The following is a 12,792-nucleotide window of genomic DNA, read 5'->3' on the forward strand; positions in this document are numbered from 1 at the left end:
CTTTCTCTCTCCACCCCCACTCTCCCCTCCTCCCTCCTCTCTCCTCTCTCTCTGGTATCTCTCTCTCACTTCTACTCATGCAGACACGTAGCCCATCTCCCGGGACCTCTGCTGTCGCCTTCTGATATTGGGAAATGAGGAGGTGCACAGAAAGGGTTTTGAGAGGAACCACCCGATGAATATTAACACACTGGCACCACTCTCTTCTTTCACTTTCGCTCTCTCTTTCTTTCTTTCTTTCTTTCTTTCTTTCTTTCTTTCTTTCTTTCTTTCTTTCTTTCTTTCTTTCTTTCTTTCTTTCTTTCTTTCTTTCTTTCTTTCACTACAGTAGTAGTGATGGTTTAACCTGGAGTCATTAATGGTGAAACTGCCACGTCCGTTTGGAATATTACAACAACAAAGAAGTTACTGCAAACAGCCAAATGTGTACTGCATTTTTTTTACCACGCTGCTTGACGCACCTTACCTCCGTTTCATCCACAAAACAAAAACAATAACAAAGGTACATCTGACCTGACCTGTTCTGTTCACCGGACGTGCTACCTGTCCCAGACCTGCTGTTTTCAACTCTCTAGAGACAGAAAACTGAATGATCGGCTATGAAAAGCCAACTGACATTTACTCCTGAAGTGCTGACCTGTTGCAACCTCTACAACCACTGTGATTATTATTATTTGACCCTGCTGGTCATCTATGAACATTTGAACATCTTGGCCATGTTCTGTTATAATCTCTACCTGGCACAGCCAGAAGAGGACTGGCCACCCCTCATAGCTTGGTTCCTCTCTAGGTTTCTTCCTAGGGTCTGGCCTTTCTAGAGAGTTTTTCCTAGCCACCGTGGTTCTACACCAGTATTGCTTGCTGTTTGGGGTTTTAGGCTGGGTTTCTGTACAGCACTTTGTGACATCAGCTGATGTAAGAAGGGCTTTATAAATACATTTGATTGATTGATACTGGGGTGGACAGTGGCGCTGTTTCCCCTAATGCGGATTCAATCTTTAAGTCCTTGGAGAGAAGTTTAACTCCCCATTGGTGGTCTTCCTTGTCAAAGTTATTGAGCGTTAGTGAGGCTGGGGCTAGTTATCTTGACAGTTTTACAGGGGTTTTACTTAGTTTTGTTTACTCTTTACTTGTTTGTTTCCCCACCTCCCAAAAAAAGACCACTGACAGCAGCCACATAAAACGAGCACTCTAAGACAACATCGAACACCAGATATTTTATTCATCAAAACATGTATATATTCTGACAGCTACGGCAGCATTTTTATAATTGCCACATGAGCCAAAGACATGTCAGCCATGCAGCCTAGACGGGCTCGCTGTGTATTTGAGATGGAGGGGAAAACCAGACAGAACAATTCAGTGGGCTGCAAAGATGACAGCTGACCTCAAATGGCCAGAGGAAACATCAATGTTATCCTCTCTTAGCTATTAACTGAGAAACATGAAGCCCTCATCATGTTTTACCGTAACACAGTGGAACATAATGGCAGTTAAGGAAGACGGACACAGAGACAGACGGGTACACACTGTTCAATGGTATCTGAGGACAGACGGATACACAGTAACAGAGATAGGCAGACAGACAGACGCCTGTTTCTCCCTCACACTACTGAAGCCACATCAACTGGCATGCACCATTGCTACCCAGTCAGACAGAGTAGCATGGACAGACGGGTAACATCAGCAGATCGTTCGCACACCAGCAGGTCCTTGCAATAGTAGTCGCTTTTATGGCTCCATCAGATCTGTTCCCGCTCGTTGGCGTGTCAGAGCGGGTTTGTTTACAAACACAGGGATTCGCACCCCTTCCGGCTGGGCATATATATGCATTGTAGGTAATCTGAGATGGCATGCAAAGTGTCGGGCCATAAATAAAAAGGTCTGCCTGAGAGGAGGTTGTGTGTGGTGGGGAGTGAGCTGTGTTTGTGGTAACGCTCATGCGCCAGCCTGCGTGTGTGCGTGTGCGTGTGTGCGTGTTTGTATTTATTAGGGATCCCCATTAGCTGCTGCCAAGGCAGCTAGTCTTCCTGGGGTCCAAACATAGTTGGACGTTTACATACACCTTAGCCAAATACATTTAAACTCAGTTTTTCTCAATTCCTGATATGTAATCCGAGTAAAGATTCCCTGTCTTAGGTCAGTTAGGATCACCACTTTATTTTAAGAATGTGAAATGTCAGAATTATAGTAGAGGGAATGGTTTATTTCAGCTTTCATTTATTTCATCACATTCCAAGTGGGTTCAAAGTGTACATACACTCAATTAGTATTTGGTAGCATTGCCTTGAAATTGTTTAACTTGGGTCAAACTTTTTGGGTAGCCTTCCACAAGCTTCCCACAATAAGTTGGGTAAATTTTGGCCCATTCCTCCTGACAGAGCTGGTGTAGCTGAGGGAGGTTTGTAGGCCTCCTTGCTCGCACACGCTTTTTAGTTCTGCCCACACATTTTCTATAAGATTGAGGTCAGGGCCTTGTGATGGCCACTCCAATACCTTGATTTTGTTATCCTTAAGCCATTTTGCCACAACTTTGGAATTATGCTTGGGGTCATTGTTCATTTGGAAGACCCATTTGCGACCAAGCTTTAACTACCTGACTGATGTCTTGAGATGTTGCTTCAATATATCCACATAATTGTCCTTCCTCATGATGCCATCTATTTTGTGAAGTGCACCAGTCCCTCCTGCAGCAAAGCACCCCCACAACATGATGCTGCCACACCCGTGCTTTATGGTTGGGATGGTGTTCTTCGGCTCCCCCGTTTTTCTCCAAACATAATGATGGTCATTATGGCCACTATGCTTGTTGTAAATGATATTGCAAATGCCTTAGATGATAGAAAGCACTGTGCTGTGTTTGTAGATTTGTCAAAAGCTTTTGACACTGTAGACCATGCTATCCTTTTGAGTAAGCTGTCATCTATAGGACTGGGCACTGATGTCTGCCGATGGTTTTATGACTATCTTAAAGATAGAACTCAGGCCGTCATGGTCGACGGGGTCAAGTCTGACCCCTTACAGTTACTTAAAGGGGTCCCTCAGGGCTCAATAATTGGCCCACTATTGTTCTCACTTTATATAAACAACATTGGTGATGATGTCAGTTATTGTACATTCCATTTATATGCAGATGACACAGTGATGTACTCTATTGCTCCAACAGTGGACCAAGCTTTAATGCAGTTGGAGTCTGATTTTAGGATACTACAGGGGTCTCTTTTACAGCTTAAACTTGTTTTAAACGCTAAGAAAACAAATGTCATGTTTTTCTCTAGGTCTAAACTCTCAGTTAGAAACACTTTTGTAATCACTAGCTTGGATGGTACTCAAATCAAACAGGTCTCTGCATATAAATACTTAGGGGTATGGTTAGATGATAGGCTTTCATTTAAAAAACGTTACTGAATTGGGAAAAAAGCTCAAATTCAAGATAGGGTTCCTTTACAGAAACAGGGCTTGTCTGTCCTCCGTAAATAGAAAACAAATTGTGCAGGCTACTTTTATGTCCGTTTTAGATTATGGTGATATTATCTATATGCACGCATCGGCAAACACATTAAAACCACTGGATGCTATTTACCATTGTGCACTCAGGTTTATCACGGGTGATAGTTACAAAACTCATCACTATATCCTATATCAACATGTGGGTTGGGCCACTCTATCTGTGAGGTGAGAGCCACATGCTCTCTTGTTTATTTATAAAGCACTTCTTTTAAAACTACCTCCATATATGTCATCATTAATTTCCACTAGATATACTAATTTTAAAACCAGATCACAGATGTCTATTACATTAGAGACTCCTGCGGTCTCCACAGAGTTGGGTAGGACTGCCTTTAGTTCCTTTGCACCTTATTTATGGAACAAACTGCAGATCCAACTTAAGTTCGACACTCTGATGTCCCTTGCCCATTTAAAAAATGTTATGGAGGATCAATATGATGTTGTCTGTGATTGTTTCTGTTGAATTGTGTCTTTGTATGTTTGAAATGTTCTTGTCTGTATGCCTAAAACTGTACACGTCAACATGTTTACACAGGGCACAGCCGTAAAAGAGAGCCAGGTCTCAGTCTGTTTTCCCTGTTAAAATAAAGATGAATTTATTATTTTTTTTAAATGGCCAAACAGTTCTATTTTTGTTTCATCAGACCAGAGAACATTTCGCTGTGTGATCTTTGCCCCCATGTGCAGTTGCAAACCGTTGTCTGGCTTTTTTATGGCGGTTTTGGAGCAGTGGCTTCTTCCTTGCTGAGTGGCCTTTCAGGTTATGTCGATATAGGACTCATTTTACCGTGGATATAGATACTTTTGTACCTGTTTTCTCCAGCATCTTCACAAGGTCCTTTGCTGTTGTTCTGGGATTGATTTGCACTGGGTCCCATGGTGTTTATATGTGAGTACTATTGCTTGTACAGATGAACGTGGTACCTTCAGGCATTTGGAAATTGCTCCCAAGGATGAAACAGGCACTGAGTTTGAAGGTAGGCCTTGAAATACATCTACAGGTACACCTCCAATTGACTCAAATTATGTCAATTAGCCTATCAGAAGCTTCTAAAACCATGACATCATGTTCTGGAATATTCCAAGCTGTTTAAAGGCACAGTCAACTTAGTGTATGTAAACTTCTGACCCACTGGAATTGTGATACAGTGAATTATAAGTGAAATAATCTGTCTGTAAACAATTGTTAGAAAAATTACTTGTGTCATGCACAAAGTAGATGTCCTAACCGACTTGCCAGAACTATAGTTTGTTAACAGGAAATTTGTGGAGTGGTTGAAAAATGAGTTTTAATGACTCCAACCTAAGTGTATGTAAACTTCCGACTTCAACTGTATACAATATGTTTTTTTATTTAACCTTTATTTAACTAGGCATGTCAGTTAACAAATTCTTATTTACAATGACGGCCTAGGAACAGTGGGTTAACTGCCTTGTTCAGGGGCAGAAAGACATAGTTTTACCTTGTCAGCTCAGGGATTCGATCTAGCAACCTTTTGGTTACTAGCCCAACACTCTAACCACATGCCTGTGTCTGCCTGTGTCTGTACCTTTGTGTGTGTCTCTTCATAGTCCCCGTTGTTCCAAAAGGTGTATGTTTACCTGTTTTTTAAATCTGATTCTATTGCTTGCATCAGTTACCTGATGTAGAATAGAGTTCCATGTAGTCATGACTCTATGTAGTACTGTGTGCCTGTCATAGTCTATTCTGGACTTGGGGACTGTGAAGAGACCTCTGGTGGCATGTCTTGTCGGCTATGCATGGGTGTCTGAGCTGTGTGCAAGTATTTTAAACAGACAGCTAGGTACATTCAGCTTGTCAACACCTCTTACAAAAACAAACACTGATGAAGTCAATCTCTCTTCCACTTTGAGCCATGAGATATTGACATGCATGTCATTAATGTTAGCTCTCCGTGTACGTTTAAGGGCCAGCCATGCTGCCCTGTTCTGAGCCAACTGCAATTTTCCTAAGTCCCTCTTTGTGGCACCTGACCACGCTACTGAACAGTAGTCTAGGTGCAACAAAACTAGGGCCTGTAGGACTTGCCTTGTTGATAGTGTTGTTAAGAAGGCAGAGCAGTGCTTTATTATGGACAGACTTCTCCCCATCTTAGCTACTGTTGTATCAATATGTTTTGATCATGACACCTTACAATCCAGGGTTACTCCAAGCATTTTAATCACCTCAACTTGCTCAATTTCAACATTATTAATTACGAGATGTAGTTGAGGTTTAGGGTTTAGTGAATGATTTGTCCCAAATACAATGCTTTTAGGACTAACTTATTCATTGCTACCCATTCCAAAACTAACTGCAGCTCTTTCTTTGTTAAGTGTTAAAGTCATTTCAGCTGCTGTAGTAGCTTTACTCAAAGCCAGTGGCATGTCGTTAGTAAAGATTTTTTTTAAAGTAAGCGGCCTAAACAGCTACCCTGGGGAATTCCTGATTCTACTTGGATTATGCTTGAGAGGCTTCCATTAAAGAACACCCTCTATGTTCTCTTAGACAAGTACCTCTTTATCCACATTATAGCAGGGGGTGTAAAGCCATAACACAAAAGTTATTCCAGCAGCAGACTATGATCGATAATGTCAAAAGCTGCATTGAAGTCTAACAAGACAGCCCCCACAATCATTTTATCATAAATTTCTCTCAGCCAATCATCAGTCATTTGTGTAAGTTCTGTGCTTGTTGAGTGTCCTTCCCTATAAGCATGCTGAAAGTCTGTTGTCAATTTGTTAACTGTGAAATAACATTGTATCTGGACAAACACATTTTTTTACAGAAGTTTACTAAGGGTTGGTAACAGGCTGATTGGTCGACTATTGGAGCCAGTAAAGGGGGATTTACTATTCTTGGGTTAGTGGAATAACGTTAGCTTCCCTCCAGGCATCAAAGGTATTATCTAAGTGAGTTTCATTGATATGAATGTCATCAGTTACAAGCAAGTTATTGACTTCATGGACCTTGTTTCTCAGGCTGCATATGTTAATATGTGCAATTTAAAAAAAACGGGGTTGCTTGATTGTTTTTAATGCTTTACTGGGAAGCTTATCAGAAGTAGACTTCCTACTAGGGCACACCGCCTCAGTGCTAACAGTATAACTCTGGTTCATAAGCTCATGATTACTGCATACAATAGCTGTAGGATCAACACCGGTATTCAGGGCAATTAGGGGGACTCCATTTAAGTTACTTACATTGTGTCTACTAACACCCCTAGGATAATGTACATTTGATTCAGCATTATGACAACTCATTGTCACAATGGTAGGGATTAACTGAGCTGGTCTTGGGTCATTGATAAGTCATTGTTTCAATGCAGCCTTGAAATGCGAGTCCAGGAGACAAGATGATTTGGATGGACTCCGTCATTCCTGTAGAGTATCTTCTGTTTCCAGAAGGTGTCAAAGTTATCTATAAAGGTCACTCCAGCAGAGCTACTATAATCTTTTAGCCAAAATTGTAATGCCAGTAGCCTGCTGAATCTTTCACACACGCGGCCCAACGATGGTACTGGACCTGAAATTATCGGCAGTTTTTTGGAGTCTTTTAATGCAAAAATCAGTTCTTTAAAATAAAAGTTCAGATGTTCTGAGCTAGCCCTCCTGATGTTGTTTGACCTCACATGGACTATGACAGCGTCAGCTTCCGGCATCTGCCGTAGGACAGTCGTTAGCAGCCTTGTGATGTCCTGTACTCGTGCTCCTGGGTAGCACAGGGTTTTTGCATTGGGAACTGAGATGTTTCTCACCATAGAGCTGCTAATGATGGCAGCTGGTGATGTTGAATGGTTCGATCTCTCAGGCAGCCTCAAGGTCTGATAAGGGTGGGAGCTCTGAGGATCTGAACCCGAGATAGAAGCCACCGGAGAGGTAGACAGAACAGAGGACGAAGATGCAGGAACCTCGGGATCCGATGTCGATTGGGAAGCCCCTAAGGAAGATGGTGCCGGAACCTCTGGATCCAGGGCGGCAAAGCCTTTTCTGGTCTGTGTCAGGTCCGGGCTTAACAACTCCAAGGAGACCCCCGGTGCCAGAGGACGCTTTCTTTGACTTCCACGGCTAGTGATGTATCTCCATGTCTGGTTGGTTGGGTCGAGAACAGCTCCATTCTCCAGGGAAGGGTGAGACCCCTTCAGGGATGGATCTCGGCTGAGCACTGGCCAGTCGGCTGTGGAGAGCCGACAAGGCGGCGACACTTCCACCAGACCAGAGCAGCGTCTGGCTACTGGGGTGGAAGAAAAAGAAAAAGTAGGTGGGCGTGGATTCCCCAGTAGCTTTTGTAGGTTTGTTACCTGCTTCCTAAGAGTAGCTCTGTAGTCCTCCGCAAGCAAGCAGTTACTACATTGAAAGTCAGAACGGTCCACATTGAAAGTCAGTGCAGTCCACATTGTCCCGGAACAAAGCAAAGTAAACACAGTTCCTGCAGTGCTGGAAACATTCAATAGCGACCTCCATTTGAGACCGCCGAGCCAGGTAGGCTAGCTGGGCTTCCGTGTCTCTCCCCCGAATCTGGCAGGATCCGGGGACAGATAGCAGCGCTCGCAGCAACTAAGCCCAACAGAGCCTTAGCATCCCAAAAATAAAATATGACAAAATGTACAAGGAAACACTGTCAACTTTACAAAAACAATAAACCGTTCAGCTTTCAGCTTTCAACCCTCAACAACAAACATACGTTGCCCTTAGATGACGTCACACTAGTTATTCATGCATGTGTAACCTTTCAAATATGGACCAATTGTGCCTTAATGCTTCTTGAAGAGCAGATGTTACAAATTTACAATTACAAGAAATCATTGAAAAGCTGGATTTAGATTTTTCAACATCTTATTGCATGTTGTTGATTATCCATCATACTGTGTACAATCTCCAGATGTATTTATCTACAATGGGGGAAAACATTCAGTTTACTTCCAATAACCAGATGTCCTCTACCTTGCAAGTGAGGTCGACTTTTGCTCCCTTCGAAGGACCCAAATTAAATATTGTAAATGTGTATTTGTCTCCCCTATGTAGGAAGACCCAGCACAGCTCCCTGGACCAGAGCTCCCCTCCCCAGACAGGGATGTCCACTTACAACCACGCCATCCTGGGGATGTACGACCCCAAAGACAACTTCCCTCTCCGCAAGACAGGTAGGCCTCCTCCACCTTACCCCTGAACCCTAACCCCTAACCTCTTTTCACTTTGGAGTACACTATCAATGTGTTTTTTTGCTTTCCTTGACTGTGTTTGAAGCTCTTTTTGAAAGCTCTTCCCTTTCCAACTTCCTCTTTCCACATTATAACTAATCGAACAGTTAGTTAGATTAAGTAAAAGTGAATAAGTGAATAGGTGTAAGCAATTTGGTGACAACTCCATTTGGCCTACTCCAACATATTGCCTTCACACATCCAGGCTTTTTCAGATCAGCAAGAGGAAATGGGGCCAAAGTATTGAGCCAAAACATTTAAAGTAGACGTAGCCAACTGTGTTACTTTGTGCCAGTTGTCATGGGTGACACAACTGTTGACACCAGTGATCCACTGCAGTTGCCACCAGTGACGCAGTGCACGCCGATTTGTCACCAGGTCCCAGCAGTCTTTGCTCCTGGCTCATTAGCAATGTCGTGTGTAGAGCTTTGCAGTTTTGGGGCAGATTAGAAATGATAGTGGGGTAGATTGTCAATCCCAGTTACTACTATGATCACTAGCTTGACATTCAAGAGTTCTTCGTGACTGGTTAGTATAAGGAGACTATCTCAGCATTTCTGCTGCTTTCTTATTTCCTTTCTTTATTTATAAGGGTTTCTGTTGTTAAGATTGTGTATTTTATACAAGAGATGTGGTTCAAGAGAGCAGCAAGGTTATACAAATCATTACCAACATGAGAACAATGTTGACATGAGAAACATAAGACAACAAATCAACTAAAATAAGCAGGCTGTCTATGAAACATACAGAGTCTGATACCAAGCAGTTCTGGTTGGAGAGTACCCATTTCAAATCCTTTGAGAAGCTCTACTACCGCTGTGGGGGCTAGGCAGTGATTATTCAGTTAGCGTCTGGGCTCGTTTGTACACGTCTGTCCCTGCTCATCCAGCTGGAGATCAACCTCAGTGTACTCTGGAGCACCGACAGCCCTGCCGCCTGTGGGGATGTGGACAGGAATGTGTTATCCCGGCGACGAGTGGGAATGTTATGACAGAAACAGGAGAGGGCCCTGGATTGAGCCTTGCTAGACACCTAAAGAGGCTGTAAAAAAAAAAAAATGAACAGACAGACTTGGGTCTGGAAATGTTTAAGATTTGCTACTGTATACCTTGCGCTGTTCACTTGGGGATAAATGCTGTACATCCACATTTTAAATACTTTATTTGAATCCACAAATAATTTGCAAAAGGATACAAACATTGAAAAGGTGATAGATGCTGCATAGTGCGATTAGTGCGTAGCACCTCAGCTCAGGTACCAGGCTTGTAATATAATTTTGTGTTAAAGGTATACATTAAAACTACCATATGCATACTCCACATATTTCATCCCCCCCCCTTCCTAATTAAAGTCCATCTCCTCATATCACTTCTCGACATTATAGTCAGGTTGTGCTTTATACTCCCTCCACATACATTCCCATTCCACACTCTCCACACCAGCACCCCAGTCCACACCACCCCCTCATCTTTATTCTTTATCAGCTGTTTAGCCAAGCACTGAGACCTTATTGTCCTCACTGGGCTCTGCATGGTTTTTATCTGTATTCCGCTGTTATTAAACCACTCACGGGTGAAGACTGCAGTGCGTGTCATTTCCCATTTTGCGGCGCCACTTCTCTCCGCTCTGCCGGCGGCTCCCATCACAGCCATCATAACTGCGGTGGCTACAAATTTTAATACTGTCGCGAGGAGGCTTTGTCTGTCTTTAATGTCAGAAGGAAAATGTCACACTTCTCATCCGTGTCTCTTCCGCTCCCTCGTATCACATCTCTAATATGGAACATGGGGATCTAAAATCCCACCACTGTATTTTGAATGTCTTCACTTAGTGGTAGTGTAGGCAATTATTGACAAGCAATGCCTATACAACTGACTAGCTTTTGAGATATTCATATTGTTACAGTAGATATTCAACAACAATATATTGGACATAAAAATATGAATATTTTTACATTGATAACAAACAGTCATGTCTGTATATTGGAATAATATTTAGTTTGAACCAGTTTGGGATATTTGAAACTGTTTATGGTTTTGATTCCGAGTTGGTTGAATCAGATTTTGCAAGTTGTACATTTACCTAATGCATTCAGATGGCTTTTATTTGATTTTTTTGTATTGTATTTGCAGCCCGCTTGTTTTCAGTTTGATGCAAGCAATCAAACCTGAAAACAGTCTGGTGTCGTGTTCTTTTGTTTACCGTTGATTTGAAGATATAAGGGACAGGTATAGAACCTAAAGAGGAATAGACAAAGCACCGAAGAGGCCTCCTTTATGTACACCCACTGAGAATTCTGGAAATTAGCGTAGCATTAGCATCTCCATGTTCATCAAATAGACAATCTTCATGGTAGTGAAGCTCATTCAGCCCTCAAACCATATTCCTAATCACAGCCCATTCACAATGTGAAGAGGAGCCTCTTCAGTTTCCTGGATTATCTCCATTTGACTCACTCGATTGTGTCTGTAGTAGTATGAAGACTGGACCCTCTCTGTCCCTGGAGCAATGTTATTTTCCAAAATGTTTGTGGGGAAACCGAAGTGTAGTTTTGTGTGTGGATATTTTAAGGCCACGTTTCCTTGCTGTATCAATGATAACGTTTCATTAGCACTGAGGAAATGAGAAACCATAACAAAAATCTACATTTTGAGCACAGTGTAGTTTAAATTCACAGATGGTTATTATTATTATTATTGTTTGTTATTTTCTGTGCCTCTGATGTTAATTCCCATAGATACACATTTCTCAGAATCTTGTCGATGAGTTCCAGCAAAACCTATATCGATTCTCTCAAATCTCTACATTCTAGTCCTTTTATTAAATCCAAAATTGAATTCACCTTCCTAAATGTACTCAGTAACCTGCACAGGGCTGTCATTCTTCAAATCCGCTGAACATATGATTAATATGTTTTGTATTAGAGAACCTGTAAGTTAATTTTTTGTTGTTGTACTTTTACCCCTTTTTCTCCCCAATTTTGTGATATCCAATTGGTAGTTACACTCGTCCCATCGCTGCAACTCCCATACGGACTCGGGAGAGGCAAAGGTCGAGAGCCATGCGTCCTCCGAAACATGACCCTGCCAAGTCGCACTGCTCGCTTAACCCGGAAGCCAGCCGCACCAATGTGTCGGAGGAAACACCGTCCAGCTGGCGACCGAAGTCAGCTTGCAGCCGCCAGGGGCCACCACAAGTAGTCGCTAGAGCGCAATGGGACAAGGAAATCCCGGCCGGCCAAACCCTCGCCCTAACCAGGACAACGCTGGGCCAATTGTGCGCTGCCTCATTGGTCTCTCGGTCACAGCCTGGTATTGAACCCAGTGACACCTCAAACATTGAGATGCAGTGCCTTAGACCACTGTGCCACTTGGGAGGTCTATCTAAAATGTTTACTTTTATAGGCCTTTAATCAGAATTTCAGTATACAGTCAATGGAGAAGTATTGAGCAGGAGCTTAGCATTTTGATACGGTTTAATTTGTTTACTGTAAATTGTCTCTAGCAGCGATTTCATCTCCTCACTTTTCTGTGTTTCATTCAAGCAAAGTGCTACAGAATGTTTGGGAGTGAATGCATCAGTAGCCAATACGGTGAAGTGTCAATACTAGCTAGCAGGACTTCCCCTCACTCAATTGCAGAAATAAAGGGAACAAGAGGAAGTGACAGAGAGGATGGGAAAGGGAGGGAAAGGGTTAGGGTTAGAAATTGAGGAAAAAGAGATTAGGAGAGAGAGAGAGAGAGAGAGAGAGAGAGAGAGAGAGAACAAATGTACTGGAGTCAGCAGACAGTGCAGTTGGGCCCCTGCAGTGGGTTGTTTGGCGTGGCCACACTAACACCCTTCAAAGTCACCGTGTCCCTGGTGAACCCCAACGGGCTCCTCCTGTCAGACAGGCCATAAGCCCCTGGTTCTGCCTGCATCAACACTTTACCCTCGCCATCTCTCCTCTGAGTGTGAGAGAACAGAGAAAACCCTGGCACGGGCACAAACCTCCATCTACCCACTCCACCCACCCATCCATCCCCGACTCAGCCCTGTCTCCACTCCTGGCTACCAGCCACGTCCTTTGGCTCAGGCCCTT

The 12,792-nt window shown here is 43.0% G+C and overlaps 1 protein-coding gene across 5 annotated transcripts in view; it reads left to right on the plus strand.

The window, feature by feature from the left end:
- The window catches only part of LOC106586120 (histone deacetylase 4), a 177,207-nt gene that overhangs the window by 89,989 nt on the left and 74,426 nt on the right, over positions 1-12,792 (plus strand). For all 5 annotated transcript variants that reach the window (XM_014172999.2, XM_014172997.2, XM_014172996.2 and 2 more), the window contains exon 5: positions 8,536-8,654. In XM_014172999.2, the coding sequence (XP_014028474.1) occupies positions 8,536-8,654 (119 nt within the window). The remainder of the gene's footprint in view (positions 1-8,535; positions 8,655-12,792) is intronic.

Source organism: Salmo salar, chromosome ssa25 (assembly GCF_905237065.1).
Source record: "Salmo salar chromosome ssa25, Ssal_v3.1, whole genome shotgun sequence".
NCBI classification, from domain to species: domain Eukaryota; kingdom Metazoa; phylum Chordata; class Actinopteri; order Salmoniformes; family Salmonidae; genus Salmo; species Salmo salar.